Below are 20805 nucleotides of genomic sequence, written 5' to 3'. Positions count from 1 at the left end.
CCTTCGTTATCCCTGGGGAAAGTTTCCTATTTCTCAAAACACCACCTTGGTGCGTCTCCTTCCAAAGCACCGCCTTGGTGCATGTCCTTTCCTGGACACAGAGAGACACCTAATGAAGAAGCCGAGACAATACCATTTCCATGCTAAACTTGGTTCCTCCGGGTCTCCTGTGAATAGAGGTGTGCTCTGAGCAAGCGGAGACCGGGCCGTGCCGCGCGATGATCTCCCGCTGGTACTTTGACCTGGCCGAAGGAAAGTGCGCGCCCTTCTTTTACGGCGGCTGCGGCGGGAACCGGAACAACTTTGACTCGGAGGAATACTGCATGGCGGTCTGTGGCAGCATCAGTAAGTGCCCTCCGCGGCGCTGGGCTCGCACTAACCAACCCCGGCCGCGCTCTGTCCGCACCTCTGCTCACCACTCGCTCCTCCTCGGCCTCTCGCTAACCTGGCGTGGTAGTGGGTGACTTCTTGGCGCTGTAGGTGCCCTCTGAGTTGGGGGCTGAGAGCTTTAACACCTTCTGGGGGTGAGGTCTTTGCACCCATCTTCTCTCTGTTCTCTGTCAGAACGTACTGATGTTTCATGTGTCTGTCTGCACTTACAATGCATGTGCAGGGGAAAAACACTAACTTTAGGGCAGCATCAGGTAAGTCTAAAAGTAGCTCCTGTTTTTAACAGTGTGTTCTAAAGTATTTCTTACCTTTTTTTTTCCAAATGTGTATTTCCAGATTTGTTTGGTTGAATTCTTTGTGTGTGTTTGCAATGAAAAGGGGAGAAGTGGTATTTGATTTTTTTTTTGTTTCCCTAAGGGCTGTGGTGCACATGGATGTGAGTCACCTCCCACTTAAAACTTTAGGTCAACCATATGTTGTAATGGCTGTTTTTGCTGAAAAAATGGTGTTTGCACTGTTTGAGAGTGGTGGCATTCTCCACCATACACCATTGAAGCTGATAAATTAGGTGTAGTTTCATCAGATGCGTTCTGTTTTGAGAGCCTCTTGTACGCTCTCCTCCCAATCTGCTTTGCAAGCACGTACTCCTGAGAGAGCATCACCTGACATTTACACTGAGACATTAAAGAGTGAGTACATGTCTCACTGCCCTGTCTGCTCGCAGGACATGGAGGAGCAGAACACAAACAGCATCTCAGGGCTCCTTTTAGCAAAAGGTTTTCCAAACCTGGCCTTTTCAGGAGCATTTCCAGTAAGTAGAAGGGTTAAAAATGCACACAAACAAATGAAGGGATACTATGTGTGTCATGGAGCAGAGGAGCTGACCTGTATTTTATTGTAGCAGAAGCAAGAGCAGTACTGGAGCCAGGATTGCTGAACTGCTGCTCCAGCATTTTGTCTTAGGGTCTTCTAGAGCTGTTCATGGCAAAGCTTCAGGGAAGGGCCGTGGAGGAATCTGCCATGATGGGAGTGAGGAGGATACTTCATGAACTGTGATCAGCCCCTGCAACAGGACAGAAGATGTAGTGAAGGGAGAGATCTGTGCAGGAGGTTGGAGTGAGGTCTGATGCATTTACTGACAGAGGAACATTTTGATCCATTAAGTTCCTGTGTTAGGTAAGGTGTTTCCAGAGATGCAAAACATGATTTGTCTCTGATTGCAGCCTCTCTTTGGGAAGGTAAATTATCTTCTCTTCTTCTCAGGAGATTCTGCTTTGTCTCATGGAAGTTGTTGTCTGGCTGGGTGGTTTTTTCCTCAGATTCATTTCAGTAAAACAATGGCAAGACTATTATAATTTCCATTATTCTCTTGGTTTATTCTGGAAGTCAAAATTTTTGGTCTAAGTAATTTTCTCTTTAAGGACAATAGAGTTTGGTTGAGATCTTGAGCTTCTTTGACTTTATTTGCACAACTCAAACTGAATTTTTATCTCCCACAGGGGTTTTTTTCTGCCTTTTTTTTCTTTCAGTAGTTTCTCAAACAACAATTCAGTCTATGAGGATACACTTTCTAAGCTATTTCAGTTATATTTTTATTCATGTTTTTAATGTTACATCAGTGTGTTCTATACCCTTATGTATACACCTGTATTTTCTGTTCCTGAAGTAACTTTTTCTTTTAGTTTCATGTACTGTTTCTGTCTCACCATGCTATTTCTCCTTATCCTTCATGTTTTTGCTGAATAGAAATTGTAATGAAAATAATTAGAAATGCTGAATATAGTAAGTTCCATCACTGAAATGATGTTTTGTGTTTCGTACTAATCTAATGTTGCTGAAGGAGGTAGAACAGACACCATTTTTCACCTGAATCTCAAAGAAGAAAAGAAAAACAGTGGAGAATAGTTTCCATCAAGGCCACTCCTGTTCTCTCCTGTTGTTTTTTTTCCTCCCACCATCACCCTTAATTTAGTCTTTGTATTTGTTTTTTATGCCTTCTCCTCCCAGTTCATTATTATTAATGTATTTATTCCATTATTTCCTTTCTCTCCAAAGTTCAGATTGTTCTTGCTCCTTTGTGTTCTATTAAAACAAAACGAAAATCAAGCCTCTCTTAGGCAGGAGGAAAGGTGGATACTAAAGCACATCTTTCCTTTGTCTAGCTATAGTTTGCTTTTCAGGATAAACTAGTTAGATTTTACAGAGTAATATGAAATAGTGAATAGCATTAAGATTCTCTTGTATAGTGGGCAAAGGGTGTAAGTGTGGCATGTGTGGGATGTGAGTCAGATTTTCTGGTAATGAATTGGAATTAGACTGAACCAAAATGTGAGGATGTTCTTTTGTCACAAATACCCATACACTGTGAAATCTCAATACTAATATCCTCAACACTTTCTCTTTAAAAAAAAGAGTTTAAAAGAGCATGTTTTATTCTGCCTTCTTGCTAAGTCTCTTTGCCTCGATCTGGAAAGGTGGGTCTGTCCTGTCATGCAAAGCCCTAAACTCCCTCCATGTTGAGTGAATTTGACTGGTGCTCCGAGGTCTGATGGAAATGATTTATCTGTAGGATAGGAGCTAATGGTGTCATATTTTTTTTCATTTCTCATTCAACTCCATGGACATTGATACATAATTGCCTCAGAAATAGAAGGCTGTGAGGCTGATGTTACCAATTCCTAAAGCCTGTCAGATTACCTGCTCAGTCTCTGCTGATTCTTAATAAGAATGTTCAGTACTGTCTGTGGTTTCCATTCAATATAATGATTCAAACTTCTACTGTGTGGCTGTCCACAGTGGCTTCTTTGAAGTCATAGAATCTGTCAGGTGTTTAATTTGGATTTAATGGCCTTAGAATGAGTATATATTGACAAGAATAAGCGAACATATTGCTGTTACCAAAGGAAAGATTTCTGTCTTCTACTAAAAAGTAATCTATTGTACAGATTTTTTTACTTGTCTGTTAATTGTTGCATTTTAAAAATTCTTAAAGTTACAGGAAGTCTATTTTTTAAAATGAGTGCTATCTTGATATTATGTTAATGTTTAATTTTTAACTTGGGAACTAAAAAGCTGGGAAAATACATTTTCTTAAATGTACTTCATTTCTCAGACAGCTCTTCCAGCAGCTGCAGCAGCTGTCAGACCCTGATGTCAGTGAATTCACTGTTTTTTCATTTCTTCCTCATTCAAAGTGGGAGTCAGTTGAACTCTGGTGGCACAGTCAGTTTTTGAAAATTATTATCATTACAATGACTTTTTATAAATGAGTTTTTTAAATTTTACGACAGTACTGGATTTCTGTGGCTCACAGCAGAGGGAGCCAACAGGGTTCATTGTTGTCAGTTCCCTCCTTCTTTACATAAACCCTGACACTTGGTAGGAAGTTTAAATGATGACACATGTGGTTTTATTTTTGATCATTTAGAGCAGTATCACAGGTTTTTGCGTGAATTTAGGTAAAAATAGTATTTATTCTCTAGACTAAATACTGAGAAGTCCAAACTGCTAAATCTCTCAGTGATTTTTAAGGGGCAGGTGCTGTCCACTTTAATTTTTCTTCATAGGTGCATTGCAAATAGAGATTTGTACCTTTTACTAGCAGCAGCTTACAAGAAGATACTCCTGTTGTCAGTCATTTCCTTTATCCATTGTTTGTTTGTTTGTTTGGGATGTTGACATCTCCCTGGTTAGTAAGAAGTGAAATGTTTTGGCAGCTAAAGTTGCATGCCAACTTCTTGTGTCTAAGGCATTAAAGAACTGTGACTTGCAATATCGTAAATTGTTAATTTTGACTACGACCTTTAGTGGATGCAAGTGATTCATTTCTGTTTCCACAGTGTCTTCTATATAAATTTTCACTTTTATTTCACCTTTGAACCACATGTTGTACTAGACCTTTTAATAAGTAAGTGGGTGAAGTTTAGGATTCAAAAAGGAAATAATGTAAATGTTTTCATATCCAAAAGTTAGACTACTATTAATTTCAAACACAAACAATTTAATTAATATAAGGGATTGCTGTGGGCAATATTTACTGTAACTTATTTTGCTGGGTCTAGTCAAAGTATTTTTTGTTTTGGTTCTTTTTCCTTTGTGGAACTTGATGGCTCTTGTTTACAACCTTGGCAGAAGTCATGTTCAGGAAAATACTTTTGTCTTGTATTTGTTCTCATTTGAACCACATGTGAAGAATTTAATGTTTTTTTTTCCTCTCATAAATATTTAAACTCATGGTAAGTTGAAAGAGAATGACCTTGCAGTAGGTGTATCACAAAGATGCTTGAGGAAGTTTTGCTTTGGGGACCTCCTCCCAGTCAAGAAGTGCATCAAAGAACTTGGAGAGGTGTGATGTGAGCCATTAATGGATGATTGTTGAATGGATATCAGCAAGGGAAAATTGTATTTGTCAGGGTTGGTGACAAGGGGATTATTCATGGAAGGTTTGATTGCCAAGTTCTAGCTGGGCATGGGTAGGAAATGTATCTTGAAGTTCTTACTCAGGAGGCTTTTTATATGAGAAAATTCAACTTAAACATAGTTTAGATGGCAAGTAGCACCTTTAGTTAAAATAATGAATTGGGAACAATGAGAGTATGATATGTTTTGTTGGGTGGATTTTTTTCCTCTCCAAGGAGTCTCTGAGGAATTTCACTAAACTCTTTCAAGCTGCCTGTTGTTTGATGCCATACCAATTACTGAAATTCTAACATAGTAAAGGAAAACAGAATCAGTCTTTGCAAAGCAAGAATTGGATATACTGCATAGTGAGGGGACTATTGCTCACTTTGCTTGAATTACCCTAAATGCAAACCTTTCCCCTGCCTGTCACAGCTGCCTCCTAGTTATCCAACAGGAAGGCTGGCTGTTAGTGCAAGCTCACTGATTATTTCCAGCCTTTGTGAGGGTTTTTTTTAAATCAAAGTTATTGCAAATGAAGTAACTATCTGTGAAGCCACACTGTTGCTAAGGGAAGGATTTGAGGTATTTCATTAGGTACTGTGAGGTCCATAAGTGTTTTAAAAGGGATTTGCATTCACATTTATATGTTACAATTTATCTTTTAAAAGTAAATTTACGTACAAAGCATGTAACTTTGCAAAGGGCATTTTGGTGGCTAACACACTTTATTTATTGCCAGGCTTTTTTCATACTTGGAATTTTTCCTTTGGCAGCAGTTTCTAACCTGTTTCAAGAACATTGTTTTGTTCACTCTGCAGAACTTCTCCTGGCTTATAAAATGGGGTAAGAAAGGGAGAAGAAATCCTGATGTATTTTTATGTACTTGCTATGTGTAACATGTTCATCTAAATCCTGTTTCTGTGTCTTGCTCTGAGCCTAAATAGATGGCTGTATTCCAGTGGAAATTAGAACGGATGCTTCTTTATTAATCCATCTAAATTTTTCCCATACTAAAGTAGAAATTCTTCTTTTCTTCTCCCTCCCCCCACCTTCAAATTTTCCATTAGTTCCTACCACAGCTGCTAGCACTCCTGATGCTGTTGACAAATACTTGGAGACACCTGGAGACGAGAATGAACATGCCCATTTCCAGAAGGCCAAGGAGAGGCTTGAAGCTAAGCATCGTGAAAGAATGTCTCAGGTAAGGGGAGGATTTCTTTATTCCTGAGTGTGTGAGTTTGTCTGTCAAGTAATACGTGATCCTTCATCTTCCTATTTCCCAAGGCTTAATCCAGGTGCCCTGCCAGTTTGCAATGCTGTAAAAACATCATTTACTGCCTTTCTGACTCTTGTCTAAGAATTCAGCTGACACATTTATGGTTGTGTCACCATAAGTTGCTACAGTTACTAGAAGGGTTAAAAGAAAAAAAAAAACCTGTAAAAAATGTCTCTCATCTTTGTGGGAGAATGTTTGTCTTGTGAGATTATTCATGTTTCAAAGTAAAGAACTTGGCCTCTGTATTAATTGTCCTTCCCTTGGAGTAGCTGAGGAAAGATGGTTGGTGTTGAGCATTTTCTGTGTGTGCCCTGGGGATAGTGTAAGATCACATTTGTTCATCTAATGGTTTTGAGCCTCAAGGTAACATGATACACATCTAAAGTCAAAGAAAAGAGGAAAAACTGGTGCTTTTGAACTAAAAATCCAAACTGAGTCAACCCTTTTCTTTCCCTTCAACCAAAGAGATTTTTGTAGCTGTGAAAGTGTACCCACGTTGTAATCCAGTGAGTGATGAGCTACCCACTCTCTCAGAAACAGGGCTTATAATAGCAATGCCAATAAAAACGGTCACAGCTCTTTTTTAATAGCAAAAACGAAAAATATTAGAGGTTTAAAGGAAAGCATATATTTTGAGAATGAAAAAAGCACAAAAAATGAATGTAGTATAATTCAGATGCACTTCATATACCCGTGCAGCTGATTTACTGTATTTTTTTCATTATAACTTGTTCCCTTGATGGGATTTCAGTGTGTCTGTCTGTTACTGATACATTACTAGCCTTTAGTTCTGTGCTAAAATATTATTCCAAAAATGAAAATAAAATGTTTTGAATGAAAATAAAATGAAGCTCTTATTGTACATCCATGCCTATTGGTACTGTAGCTGTGCCTGGCACTTCTCTAATAAATTGGACAGCTCATCTTACCTGAAGCATTCATCCAATTGGTGCAAGCCACATACTGAGAATATGGAATATGACATGTCATAGATAGGAAGATAGGTGCTCCTCATCTGCCTGTGAAGTGTTGAAGCACAAACAATCTGTCTCCTCTTTAAACAGAGAAAATAGTGCCAATTTAATGGACAGGGAATCTGGAGAATAAAAAAAATTACATAGCCTGTCTAGCAGAAAAGAGACCCTGCCCTTGGCTAGGCATGCAGAGGCTTGGTGAATAATACAGTCACCACCCCATCATTCCTTCCCCTTGAAACAGCCTTTTTGTAAAAAATGCTGCTGAGGTGGGTTTCTTGAAAGCAAAGAATAGTCAGTTCCGATTTCCTTGGCATAGGCTTTAGATTCTCACTGTGGTTCCACATTTTTCTCCAAAATCTCAGTATGTAATGGTTAAGCTGCATAATTAGGGGCAGTATTTGGGTGAACTGTCTATTTTCTGTTTTAACATGAGCATCTGGAGGACCCTGTCAACTGCAGGGTGTGATTCAGAGGTTGGACTGAAACTGGAGCTGGTGCCCTCATTAGCGCATTTCCAGCCATTCTTCCTGTCAGCACTGGGCACACAGGGGGTGAGGCCGTTCAGCTGCCCCCTCCTGCAATGTCAGTCCTCCAAAAACAAGTCAAATAACCAGTTCTGGCCAGTTCAACAACCTAAGTCAGCCCTGGTTAAAAGAAGCATGATAGATACATTAAAAAAATGTAATCATTAACTTGCCTAAGCTGCTTATGAAATCACATCTCTTAAAGGACATGTGTTTTGAAGTACACAGATCCCCTGCAGAGCTTTAAAGATCAGAAAGATCTTCAGGGAAGATCTAGAAGGGAAAGATAATTTTTAGAAACTTCAGTTCAATACTGTACAAATAATAACTTGCCTCTCCATGTTAACCTGTCAAATGTTTTAAAGATAGTAGAAGCTAGTAGAAAAGCCAGCTAGTTCACCATTCTGTGTTTCCTGACATAGACATATGTGTCCAATAGCACTGGTTTCCTCTTCTGGCAATTTATTTTAAAATGGCTTTTACATTTTCTATAAAATCAGGTATGTTCTTAATATAAAATTCAAATATATATGTAGCTGAAAATTATTGGGGAACTCTTACTTATTATGTTAAAAATAGTGCTGAATAAGTTAACTTTGTCACATCTTTGCTGTCAATGATTTTCTCAATAAAAACAAAAGGTAACAAATGAGAGTCACTGGCCAAGTCCTCCAGCTGTACCAAACTTTTTTTTAAATTCAAATTTAAATTTTTCATTCCAGTTCTTTCAAAGCTGAAAATTGGAGGCTTAGAAAGCAGCAGAAATGCCCATTTTTCTTCTAATAAAAAAAGAAAAAATGATCAAGTAATTCTTTAATCCTGATAAGTGTCATAATCTGAAATAGATTGGTTTGTTCACAAAAGACAGATAATTTATTTCATTTAATAAGAAGTCTAGTGTTAAAGTAGTAATGGGTTTGGTGCACACCTTATTTTGCAACAGTCTGTTAACTAAGAAAAAAATCAGATGCATTCTAGTTGACATGAAAAATGTAATTATCTAAGGAGTAGGGAAGTTTATCACTAAACTTGAAGTGAAATATTTTAAAACATGTCATCAGGGAAAATGTAAATATTCTGCATATCCTTTTTCTGAGATTTCCCTTAATTTATCCTGAAATTCTGACAACTTGCGGTTTTTTTGCTCTTGTATAAAGATGCTCACACAAGCAGAGACCAGGATTCTGTCAGTGCTTATGTCACATCATAGTCCACAGCTCATGAATGACTTTTAGTAGGGAAGTTTGACTCTGTGATGACCCGACACACCTCCTGTTCAGACTCTTTCAGTCTCTTGTGCTCTAAAGTGTCCATCTCTTTAGACTACAGATCATGAAGGTTTCTGCACCACACCTGAAACAACAAGGCTTATAAAAATTTCCTATTTTACAGGAAGTACTGTAAGGAGAATTACATTAGTACAAATTTTAAGCCTTTCCCAAGAATTAATAATGCAGCCTCAATAGCAGGAAAGCTGTATTCCCATGCAAACAGGGGTAGCCAGTCACTGATGCATGTGTAACCTTTCAATGTTTGCTGTTCTCCAAAAGATAACAGGGAAAGGTTGTGTTAACTGATTCCAAGGTGTCATGGTTTTGTTTCTTGTTTTGGAACAATTCCCCTTTTTCTCTTTCTCTTTTCATTTTGTTAATGACTGTATAGGTCCCTTACTTAATTAGTTGCTGCTAAATAGCCTGATGAACCAAATAACAAACTTTACTCAAGGGAGCAGTATATTTATACATTTCTCTCCTAAGACATCCTGTGACGTCCTCATGCCTTAAATTTGCTCTTCCTTTGGCTGTCTACGATATTTTTGGAATTGTAGCATGTAGAATACTTATGATAGGAACTTAATGACACCTTGTGTCCTAGAATAGTTTTGCTTCTTGGAAGTTTATTTCCAAAGCAAACATCTAAAAATACTGCAGTTCTCAACCAGCCTGAACAGGTCTGGTGTTCGTTCAAGGTTTTTGGGGTTTTTTTTGATCACTGAATGCTAGTTGCCCTAACATCCTGGATACATCTTCAGCTGCTTTTTAGTCCCAATGACACTGTAGAATCACAGAATGGTTTGAGTTGAAGGGACCTTAAAGATCATTTAGTTCCATCCCCCTACCATGGGCAGGGGCACCTTCCAATACATCAGATTGCTTAAAATCCCATCTAGCCTGTCCTTGAACATTTCCAGGGATGGAGCATCCACAGCTTCTCTGGGAAACCTGTGCCAGAGCCTCACCACCCTCAGAGTAAAGAATTTCTTTCTAATATTGAATTGAAATCTACTTTCTTTCAGTTTATAACCATTCCTCCTTATCAGTCCACTCTTTGAAAAGTCCCCTCTCCTGCCTTCATGAAGGCTCCCTTTAGACAATGGAGGGCTGCTGTAAGGTCTCCTTGAAGTCTTCTCCAGACTCAAGAACCCCAAATCTCTCACCCTGGCCTCACAGAGGAGGTGCTTCAATCCTTTATCATCTTTATGGTCCTCTTCTAGGCCCACTCAAGCAGGTTGATGTGCATCTTGTGTTGGGCCCCAGAGCTGGATGCAGCACTGCAGGTGGGGTCTCACCCCCCAGACTAGAGCAGGGGGACAGAATGCTCAACCTGCTGTCCATGGTGTTTTGGATACAGGATACACTGGGCTTCCTGGGCTCTGAGCACACATGGCTAGCTCATGGTTTTTCATCCACCAGGACACTCAGGTTCTTTTCCCAGGGCTTCTCTCAGTCCATTCATTGCCCAGCCTGTACTGATTTTGGGATTGCCCCAGGCCTGGTGCAGGAGCACACACATGGCCCTATTTAACTTGAACCTGTGGTTTTCCCAGGCCTGCCTCTCAAGCCTGTGCAGGTCCCTCTGAATGACATCCCTGCCCTGTAGAGTATCAATCACACCACTGACCTTGGTGTCACCTAACTGAGATTGCTCTCATTCCTGCTATCCATGTCCTCAGCAAAGATCTTAAATAATTCCAGTTCATGTATTCCCTAGATTTCACCTTCCCTAGATTTCACCATCTCTGCTATTGTGTGTGGGAAGCCTGTTTCCTTCCTTAAAACTGTCCAGTTAATAGGATTACCCCCTCAGTTGTAGTGAGGACTCTTTGGAGAAGTTTTATATTACCAGAAAAAAGGTCAAGACTTAAGTGTGGAAAAACAGCCCTTGACAAAGACAGACCCCCTTTTTGGCACAACTGTGACCATTCTCACTAAGCCAACCTTCAGGCAAGTACCTCTGCTGGCCTGATTGTGCTAACCCAAATGCCTGCCATAAATTCTTCTCTTGCAGATATGCTTTTGTGCCCTAGTGTAAAAAACGGGAGTGAATGAATTCTGCTGCTTCAATGCATAATGAAATTTTTGTACTTAGCATCTCTTAATAATGAATGACATTTTCCGTACCGCCTCTTTCCCTCTTACTGTCCCTTGAAGCCCAATTTCAAAAAGCATCTGCCAGGCTTTAAGGCCTGAGTTTTGAAGAAGTTTGACTTTGAAATGGCTTGCTGCCCATATCTCAAACAGAAGCTGTTATTTCCCCTGTACAAAGCCTCCAACCCTTGAAGAGCCCTAAATCTGTATGTTTTTCATAGGTCTGTGCTGTCAGCAGAGCAGAATAAGTTTGTACGTGCAGAGGCCAAGTTCAGCTTTCTTCTGCACCTGTGTAACTGGGGAATTTTTTCTCCTTCTTGCTCTTGGGGGCTCTCTGTAGCGCTGTGGCTTATTTCTCACAAATCACTCACTCACAAATGAAGTTACAACCTTTGGTGGGAGCAGGAGTTCCCTGTGGGTGGTAGCATGGCCCATGGGTAGCTGTGCCTTCAGTTGGTTAGCACACACACACAGATGCTCTCAAGCATTGAAGTCTTCTCAGTTACAAAAATCACTCAGATCACAACAGTCGTTACAGGAATATTCTTTCTGCAAACAGCCGTGTAGTTCTGGTTTTTTTTCCAAAATCTTTCAGTTTTGTGGCACCAGAGCTGAACTCTGAGGCACTAATTTACTTTCCTCCCAACTAGCTGTATAGGCTGTCAGTTTATCACCCTGCCTTCCATGCCTTAAAAGATTTAATGAAATAAAATGGACAGACACAGACCTGGTGTAGCCAAAGGTCCTCTTAATCACCTTACCCACAGTGCTTATTTTTGTCATGTGGTTTAGCAAAGGGTTAGTTTGGGGGATAAAGATGGCAAGACAACTGTTGTTCTGAAAATCCATGACTGCTCTTTCGGAGTAAAAAAGTTAGGCAGATGTCAAAGATGTGATTTTAAGACAGAAAGGAAGAAGATGAAGAAGAAAATCATGAAGTTGCTAATCTAGGCCAGTGTTCAAGCTTGAGCACATCATTGTAGTTTATTACTTGACTTAATGCCATAATTTATGGGCCTTCTGTAAGTTCACATCCTGCTGCTATCCTCTCTAATCACAGAGGAACAAAGAGAACTAACTCTTTGAGTAAAACAGAAAGAACCCTGAATATTCATTTTCAAATATTGGTTCAAATATTCCCCAGAATGGGATAAAACCCAGAAGTGGATAGATGTTGATACCAAAAAATTGATGTATTTTATTTGAAAAAGGCAAAGAGGAAAGAAAATAAAAAGGAAAAGAAAAAAAAGAAAAGAAAGAAATAGAAAAAGAAGGACAGAAAGAGAGAAAGAAAGATGGATGGAAAAAAAAAAGAGGCGGGTAGACAGACAGGGAAGGTGACAGAAATGAAGCAGAAGCATATGGGTCCCAATGACATCTCATTGTTCCCCTCTATCTGATCTTCTTGGAGGTGAGGTTCCCCTGCTGAAAAGCATAGAATCCCATGGAATAATACACATTTGGGCAGGTGGGAACACACAGGTACCTCCCTGAGGGGAGCCAGTTATACACTGTCCCTTGCAAGACTATGGATCTGTTGCATCACGTAGGATCACATGCAGTGCTGTGGTGCAGGGTCTTGGGACTCCTTTGGGGGTTGTCATGATCTGGCATAACACAGGAGACCAAAGCAAGCTAAGCTTCTGTTAATAAAATGGATCGTACCTAGTGCAGTTTTAAATATACCCAAAAAATGTGATTAAAACCAGACAAGGTTAGATGTTGCCAAAAAAACTTGATATATTTTATCTAATAGTGAAAGAGGCAAAGAGAAAGAAAGATGAAAGAGAGAAATAGAAGAAGAGTTGTGCATGGGGAGTGGGGGACTGGGAGAGAAAGACAGGGGTTAGGTAGAAACATATCACCCTTCTGAAGGTCCCAATGACATCTTTTTCTTCTCCTCCATCACATCTTTTTGGTGGTAAGGATCCCCCACCCTGGCGGTGACAAAAAGTATAGAATCCCATGGATTAATATACACTTGGGCCAGGTAGGAATTCCAGGTCCCTCCCCTAAGGGGGACAGCTTTGACACTGTCCCTTGCAACACTGTGGATCTGTTGCATCATGTTGCAGTGCTCTGGTGCAGGGTCTAGGGACTCCTTTGGAGTGTCATTGATGGGCCATGACACCCCCTCAGCTGTCCTTCACATGGATGTGACTTTTCCTGGAGTGAAGGGACCCCAGGCTCCTCTGCCCAGTGGAGGATGGGCATTCACTGCCTCTCACCAGAGACTTTTTCCACATACACCCAAACCCCTTCTCCTCCCCCCTTTGGTGGGGGTCTCTGCAGGCCTGGCAGCAGATGAGCCTGGGGCTGTGGCCTCCACCCCTGAAGGAGCTGGGCTGGGCCCTCACTGGATGCTCTTCCAGATGCTTTGAACAACAGTGTCCCTTTTCTTATCTCTGTTCCTTAGGAGGTTTAACTCACAGTTCAGGGTTTCAGTCAGGAGGCCCATTCAGGGTGGGCTTGGATGGTCTTCTGTGCAGCTTTTGTTATGTACTTTTGCTATAACAGACAAAAGCATAAAATCTCAGTCTCTGACACATCCTGCCATCAGTGGCATCTCAGGTCTCTGGAAAGATGCTGCCTATGTGCATGAATTATTTTCTCAGCCCCCACAGTCATATGACCTAAGCACAATTAAGAGCTGAATGCTTAATGCACACTGAATACACAGCAGCACTCTGAGAATTAATATGGTTTTTTCCAGAACACATCACTACGCTCTAAATTGTGGTGTCAGTTATTGTCATCTAGTTCTGTTTTGTCAGAGAATCAGTGAAATCTCCTGTGCCAAAGTATTGCAATAGCAGCAGGTGAGGGGTGACCTCTAACCTCAGTGCTCTGCCCATCGTGTTCTCTGTCATTAGTTCCTTGCTACAACTCCTTGTAAATTTTGTTTTCCTGCTGCCTTAGAGCTTGGCTTCAATTTAAACATCAATGGGTATTGTCTGATGAGAAGATAATGTAAACTGAAGAGGCAGTTTTAGGCTGACAGTTACATTGGTTGGAGTACAGTTGTTGGGACTTAAATTTCAGCTTAGTTTTCAGTAAAAGAGAGGGGTGAGATAAAGACTATGATTCTAACTATTTAGTTTCTGGTTTCTGCTTTTAACTGCTGCCTAACCATGCCCCTGGTGAAGCCAAAAAGCAGGCAAAACAATTTCTCAAATTTCACCAAAAAAATTTAAAGTTTACAGCACCCCATTAGCTTCCCAAAACAGCAGTCTCCATTCTTTTGGGCTGTTATTGAGGCCTGAATCTCTTACAGATAAATCATTTTGCTGACCATGAGATGATCTGTTTTTACCATAACTGATATATTGCTGTCTTGGGATACACTCTTGGGTTTGGGGTTAAAAGGAAGATTAAAACTTGGCAACAAAATCCCATACAGTGAGTTGTTTTGTAGTGTAGGTTTCAGCCTGCTGGGCATGGGTAATCCTACAACCCTGTATAGAACTGAGAGGTATTACATTTTAGGGCCTGGGACTTGCAGAAGTCTCCTTTGAGCTCAGGTCTCTGTGGGTTGTTTTTTTTTTTAAAGGCACAGGTTCAGCCAGGTATCCTTAGGCACCACCAGCACTTTCCAGTCTGCTCATCAAAGAGCCTGATTAGCAATGTCTGGTGTGTGTGGAAAAATTGGGAAGCCTGAGATAGGAGGTGAGTGCTGAAGGCTCAACTTGCAAACATGAGATACAGCAGGTGTTACTTCTTATGCCTTTGGTATTGGTCTTGGTAAAATTTCAGTTGTCCATGTGGACTCTGAGCTTTTTTAAAAATTATCTTGATAAGTTTTATTATATGGTGTGAATGTGTGTTATATTGAGAAGGGAAGGAAAGGAAATGTACCTTGTGAGTAACTGCTTATAGGTTTCTTATCATGCTAATGCTGCACATAAATAGTCACCTATTTGTGTGCACTTCATTCAGTGGGAACAATTGTTCCTATATAAAATGTATTATCTGAAGAGATTGCTGTCTAGGTGTGAAATGAGTGATGCCTGCAGAGGACAGAAAGGTTTCAGAGATCTCATGGACAACAAGTTAACCCACTCCCTGACTACTGAAATACTACTGCTCTGTGTTACAGGAAGAGGAGGCTTCTCACATTGCTGAAAGAAATGACATTGAAAGATCTCCTATGTTATTTTTCTGACAGTATTGTACTTGAGATATATATTCAGTTCTTGAAAGTGTTTCTACAGCCTCTGTTTCTGGACAAATAGCTGAACTAGCACAAATTATGTGTAATTTTTGATCTGCCCTACTCAGGCCAGTGATGCAGTCTGAATAAATTAAAAGCTTTTGTGGTGCCAATAAAGGTGGCATGATTCAATTGGAATGAGTTCAAGGTGTGAAATTTACACCCTTGGACAAAAAGAGTGGAATCAGTTTTCTTTCTGGCTGAGGTGAAAAAGGGTTGGTGTGTTTACCATGGAGATCTCCACTTCCCTTACTTGATGGCTGGTTGATGTGTTCCTTCACAGGGAGTTGTGAGAGCTTGACACAGTGTTCAGACACACAAGTACTGTCTTTTTTAAATTTAATAACAGGATCCTACCTTCATAAAATGTTGTAACTGCCTTTTTATTTAGAGATAAAAGGAGGAGAGGAATGTAAAAATATACCTCTTGGAGCTGCAGTGTTTGGCTGCTGCTAAGCTGTGGGACAAGGGAGGAAAAGAGCAAAGTCACACTTTTTATTTTCTTCATTAGGTCATGAGGGAGTGGGAAGAGGCAGAACGCCAAGCAAAGAGCTTGCCAAAAGCCGACAAGAAAGCTGTCATCCAGGTAAAGGAAAGTGCAACCACAGCCTTACCATCTGGAGCCCCAGCTAAGATACAGGGGGTGCTGGGTGTGATGAAATTTAATAATCTACTTTATGGAGATTTCATGTTATTCTCTGCCCTTTTTTTCCCCATCTATGCTGATGTCTTCTCTGTTTCTGTTGTGATTGATGTTTTTTTCAGCACTTCCAGGAGAAAGTGGAATCACTGGAGCAGGAAGCAGCAAATGAAAGACAGCAGCTTGTGGAGACTCACATGGCACGGGTGGAAGCCATGCTGAACGACCGCCGGCGCATTGCTCTGGAGAACTACATCACAGCCCTGCAGACTGTCCCGCCCAGGGTGAGTGGGACACCACAGGCTCTGCCAGCTGTGTCTAAACCATTGCAGTTGTCCTGGGGGGAATGTAGATGTGCCCAGGAGCAGTCCAGCTTTGGAGCCAGGAGCTCACTGTGCAAGGGCTGTGACAGCAGTCAGACAGTTTGCCTAAGTGCCTACACAAGCTCCCCATGTGAATACCTGTTGATGGATAGATGCAGAGTAAAGATACTTCAGCAAATAACATGGAAGTGATTTGCTTGTCAGAAATTGTAGCTGTTCACAGATCCTGCAGGAGGATGGTGTCCCTCCAAGTAATGCACATTATGATACTTCATCATGACAACATGGAGCTTAAAGATAGGATGGTTTTAAGTTTTTGTTTTGTTTGTTGAACTTTTGAAGTGTTTAGTGAAGGATCTTGTGAGGATTGTTGGATGGCATGAAGTTAGCACACTAGCAATTTGAAATTGTCTGCTTTTGATGGGTGTAAACATGTACATTCAGAATGCAGACTGAGTGGAATTTAATGACTTTATACCTCTGATACTTGTTTCAGTACCACAATAGCTGGTCAGTGAATTCCAGAGGAAGAGAATTTGCAAAAAGACTGGGGAAAAGCAGTTTTATGTATCTCTGGCCTCTTGAACACTTCCTAGATGGAAAAAACATTGTTACACAGCTGAGTCTTTTAGTGAATTTGACCTTAAAGGGAGTTACACCAGGATGACTAACATGATTACATTACGTATTTTCAGTAACTTTCCTTCTGAGGATAAACCTGTGTATTTGGAAAAGTGATAATTCTCTTAGTTCTTTATCATTGTTATCATATTTGAACTTTTTTCCTCCATCCTGTGATACAAAACTCTCTTGCTTTTACCATGTCCACCAAGTAAAAATTAAATTGAAAAAAATTAAAATCTTTCACTTAGGTAAAAGTGTTGAGGGGTGACTTCAGGATAGTTGTGTGAAGAGTTTCCATGTATTTTGCAGTAGTAATTTGTACAAAATGAAGCTAGTTGATGTTAAATTGGTAGAGGATGTTACTTGGCCTCAGTGTGAGTTGCATGGTATAACCTTTTACCACAGTGAGGGTAGTGAAAGGCTTGAACTCATTAGGAGCTGGATTAGTGAATTATAAGCTGGGATGTGGCTTCTTTTAAGTAGCTGGAATCTGGCTCAGAACTGATGTAAGTGTATGGACTGGCTGCAGGTCATGTTTGCCTTCTTGCTCTGTGGGTTTGGGTAGTTCACCAAAGGTAGGGTTCCACATTTGGCTTTGGAGCCAAGCTTTCCTGCTCTGAAGTCCAGCCTTGTACAGATGTAATCCTGTCTGAAAAGTACCCCAGTAAAATTATTTTATTTCCAGTTGTGTACGTTTCAGGCTGGGAATCTTTGTTCTTCAGGTATCTGTGGTTGTTGAAGGGTATGATGGGGATCACACATAACAGCAGAAAGGTCTCTACAGCTGACAAAATGTGGAATGCAGAGGACACAAAGTGAACTTCAGCTGCAGGACTCCCTAAGGGGAAGAAATGTTAAGTGACTCTGGGACCAGAAAAACTTGCATTTTGTGCTTGTGTAGCTTGTAGTCAGCTCTCAGGACATTTAAATTACTGATACATTTCCTGTGTCAGGGGAAGAGCACCAGGCCTGAAAGGTGACATTTGTCCAGTAAAAATAAGTTTTGAAGGTACTGTTTGAAAGACAGAAGTGCATCCTCTATTGAGTATATGTACTATGTATGTCCTACAAAAGCTAATAATTCTGAAAGGAGTAGGCAGCAAGCATGGAGATAACATTAGCTCAAAGTGCTACCAGACAGGAACTTATCTCAAAATAACAAGGGTGAACAGTTTAAATAATAATGTCCTTAAAGAAGTCCTTGTTCAGTGTTGTAGATGGTCTTGTCGTTGCCTCAGCATTTTTTGGTTGTGTGCTCTGTAGCTGATGACAGCTGAGGTGTTGAGCTGCTGATCAGGTGCGTGCCAAAGCACTTGAAAACACTGACCTTGAATTCAGCAGGGTGATTGTCTAGTTGTATTGAAAGAGAGGAGGAGGTTTTGAAGGAACTTAGGAATAAAAAGAGGATGTATCATATTTGGAAGGAGGGTCGGGTATCCCAGGAAATATTTAAGGGAGTTCCTGTGGTGGTGTTTGCAGGGGTGCCAGGATGAGGGAAGAGATGAGAATCTTGACTCATGTTTCAGAAGGCTGATTTATTATTTTATGGTATATATTATATTAAAAGGAAATGACATATTAAAACTATACAAAACAAATAGAAGAAAGGATTTCATCAGAAGGCTTGCAAGGATTAGAAAAGAATGGAAAAGAATGGTAATAAATCTTGTGGCTGACCAGAGTCCAAGACAGGTGGACTGTGATTGGCCATTAATTAGAAACAACCACATGAGACCAATCACAGATCCACCTGTTGCATTCCACAGCAGCAGATAATCATTGTTTACATTTCATTTCTGAGACCTCTCAGCTTCTCAGGAGAAAAGATCCTAATGAAAGGATTTTTCATAAAATATGTCCACAACAGGTTCCTAGGACATTTTCTCAGGCCACAAAGGGCCTTCAGGGAAGAGGACTCAGTGTGACTTCTGACTTTGTGTCAGTAATTGGTGTTGAGAGTCCTTCTCTCGGATCATCATCCACTGGCCGATTGGCTTTGGTTGTGTGTTTCTTGCTTCTTGTGTTAGCAGCAACAGCCATTGATTGAGGCTCACTGCCTGGTTTAGCTATGGGCTTAGGTTTACTGTCTGGTTTAGCTACAGCCTGAGTAGCTGGGGTGTTAGGTGCAGTCTGAGTGACTGGGGCAGCTGCTGATTTGTCTCCCTGCCCCCCTGCCTCTATCTGCTACCCTACAGTATCTAGCAGTGTGTGATAAGCATAGGCCAGTGCCCAGCTTACTGCAGTGATCCTTTTCTCCTTAGAGTCATCATGGCACTTCTCTTTCAAGTATTTCCCCACCTCAGCTGGGTTCTGAATTTGTTCACATGGCAAGTGCCAGGCTATATGGTCAAAAAATTCCTTCAGGTTTTGGCCCATATCCTCCAATTTCCCACACCACTCAGGATTTTCCACACCTGGGTCTATTTCTGGGTCAGGGATCTCATCCACTCCTTTGGGCATCTCAGCCCTCATTCTAGACAAACTGCAGACCATATAAAGAAAGCTTACCAGATTAAATACCAGGATGGTGGTATCTTTAACATTCAGGGGAAATTGAACATTCTCAAAAAGTGACTGTAGAGATTCAAAGGAGAAGAAGGAAAGGAAAGGCTGAAAAGCCTTATTCCCTGCTCCTTCTCTAACAAGCTGGGTGCAATTACTAATAAATCCCCAAAACTACTAGGAACTGGAAGTAGGACACAGGGTAGGATGAAGAAACCATAAACCATATATATCTAGAACAGAGTCCAGTACCTTTGAAAACTCCCTATAAATCATTATCACCAAGCCCAGCACAATAGCTATTGTAATCCATGCCCCTCTACTGTAAAAACTACATGTAAGGGACAATACCGGAGCTATCTCTGGATAAGAAAATAAGCCTAGGGACCAGAAAGGTACAAAACCCTCAAAAATGCCTAGAGACCAGAAACACATGAAGGCCTCCACCCAGAGAGACATTGTGAATTCAAGCAACATGGCTACTGACTACTTTATCCCAATTCAAAATAAGTAGAACCAAAATGCAATCAGTACAGAGTTTTTTCCACTTTATCAAGCCACATGTTGGGCACTAAAATTTGTATTTGTCCTGGTTTAGGACAAATTTGGGAGAAAACCTCCAAAGGGGTTCCTCTAGAAAGCAGATTCAAGCAGCCCCTCCCCAACTGGTTCAGGAAAATATTTCCTTGGAGAAAAATGGAAAATGACTGTTTATTTAACAGGCAAAGCATTCACCTGCACAAAAAATGAACAGTATTAAACAATAAAACCTCTTGCCACTCCGAAAGACATGGCAAACTCGGGCAGTCCCTTTGTGGGCTGCAGCTCAGCTCACTCAGTCTCTGATCAGTCCCTGGTGCTGGAAATGCCGCAGCCCAGACCCGGCCCAGTGGGCCACAAGGTGTGAGCTGCTGCTGCTCTGCTGGTGTTCAGTACAGAGCAGGGTTAAATGGGTCCAAGAAGAAGAAAAAAAACAGTCCAGGGAACTTCTCTGCCTTAGCTAGCTAAAAACTAACTAAAATGCAAAGAAGAGCTCTGTCCTGCTGTCTGTCTGTCCGCAGACACCACAGTCCAGAAGCAGGAATGTGTAGGAGTGAGTGCAGTTACTGAAAACAAACTGAGCATCTCTTCCCTCCCCTTCTCTCTTCACTCTCAGAACCAGTCTTAAAGGTGCAAAACTTATTTCTGGGCTAAACAGATGAATGGGGATGAATTGTAATTCAGCATCATAAAGTCACTCCAGGACAGGCATGTAGAAAAAAAAATTAGACCAAAGCACAGTTAGAACTTAATTAGGCAACTTTTGTGAAAGATAATAAAAAATGTTTTTACAGATAGAATAACAGCAAAAGGAAGGGTAAGAACATCCTCAATTCTCCATTGCCTGCTTCAAGTTACGTGGTTTGCTATTGGTATATTTACTGTAAAAATATATTCTAAATATTTTAAGTGATGGAGTCTCTTTCTCTAAAGTTGTGAGGAAGAATTTGGATTTAAATGTTAAAAAGAAATGGAGATTTTTATGGAAGTGCTGCATGCAGTTAGGAGGGTTAAAAAGTCCATGAATCCT

At 40.7% G+C, this 20805-nt stretch overlaps 1 protein-coding gene across 3 annotated transcripts in view; it reads left to right on the top strand.

Annotated features, from left to right (window-relative positions):
- Window positions 1-20805, top strand: part of APP (amyloid beta precursor protein) — a 199370-nt gene that overhangs the window by 130486 nt on the left and 48079 nt on the right. For 2 of the 3 annotated variants that reach the window (XM_054270244.1, XM_054270243.1), the window contains exons 7-9: window positions 5859-5992; window positions 15658-15732; window positions 15912-16070. In XM_054270244.1, the coding sequence (XP_054126219.1) occupies window positions 5859-5992; window positions 15658-15732; window positions 15912-16070 (368 nt within the window). Of the gene's footprint in view, window positions 1-177; window positions 346-5858; window positions 5993-15657; window positions 15733-15911; window positions 16071-20805 lie in introns of all 3 variants that reach the window. The other variant, XM_054270245.1, reaches the window with a different exon arrangement.

The sequence above is a fragment of the Melozone crissalis genome, unplaced genomic scaffold (assembly GCF_028551555.1).
Source record: "Melozone crissalis strain CALT ecotype California unplaced genomic scaffold, PUWL_Pcris_2 ptg000009l_1, whole genome shotgun sequence".
NCBI lineage: Eukaryota > Metazoa > Chordata > Aves > Passeriformes > Passerellidae > Melozone > Melozone crissalis.
Note: the sequence above shows the minus strand (reverse complement) of the source record. Positions and strands in the feature narration are given on the sequence as shown.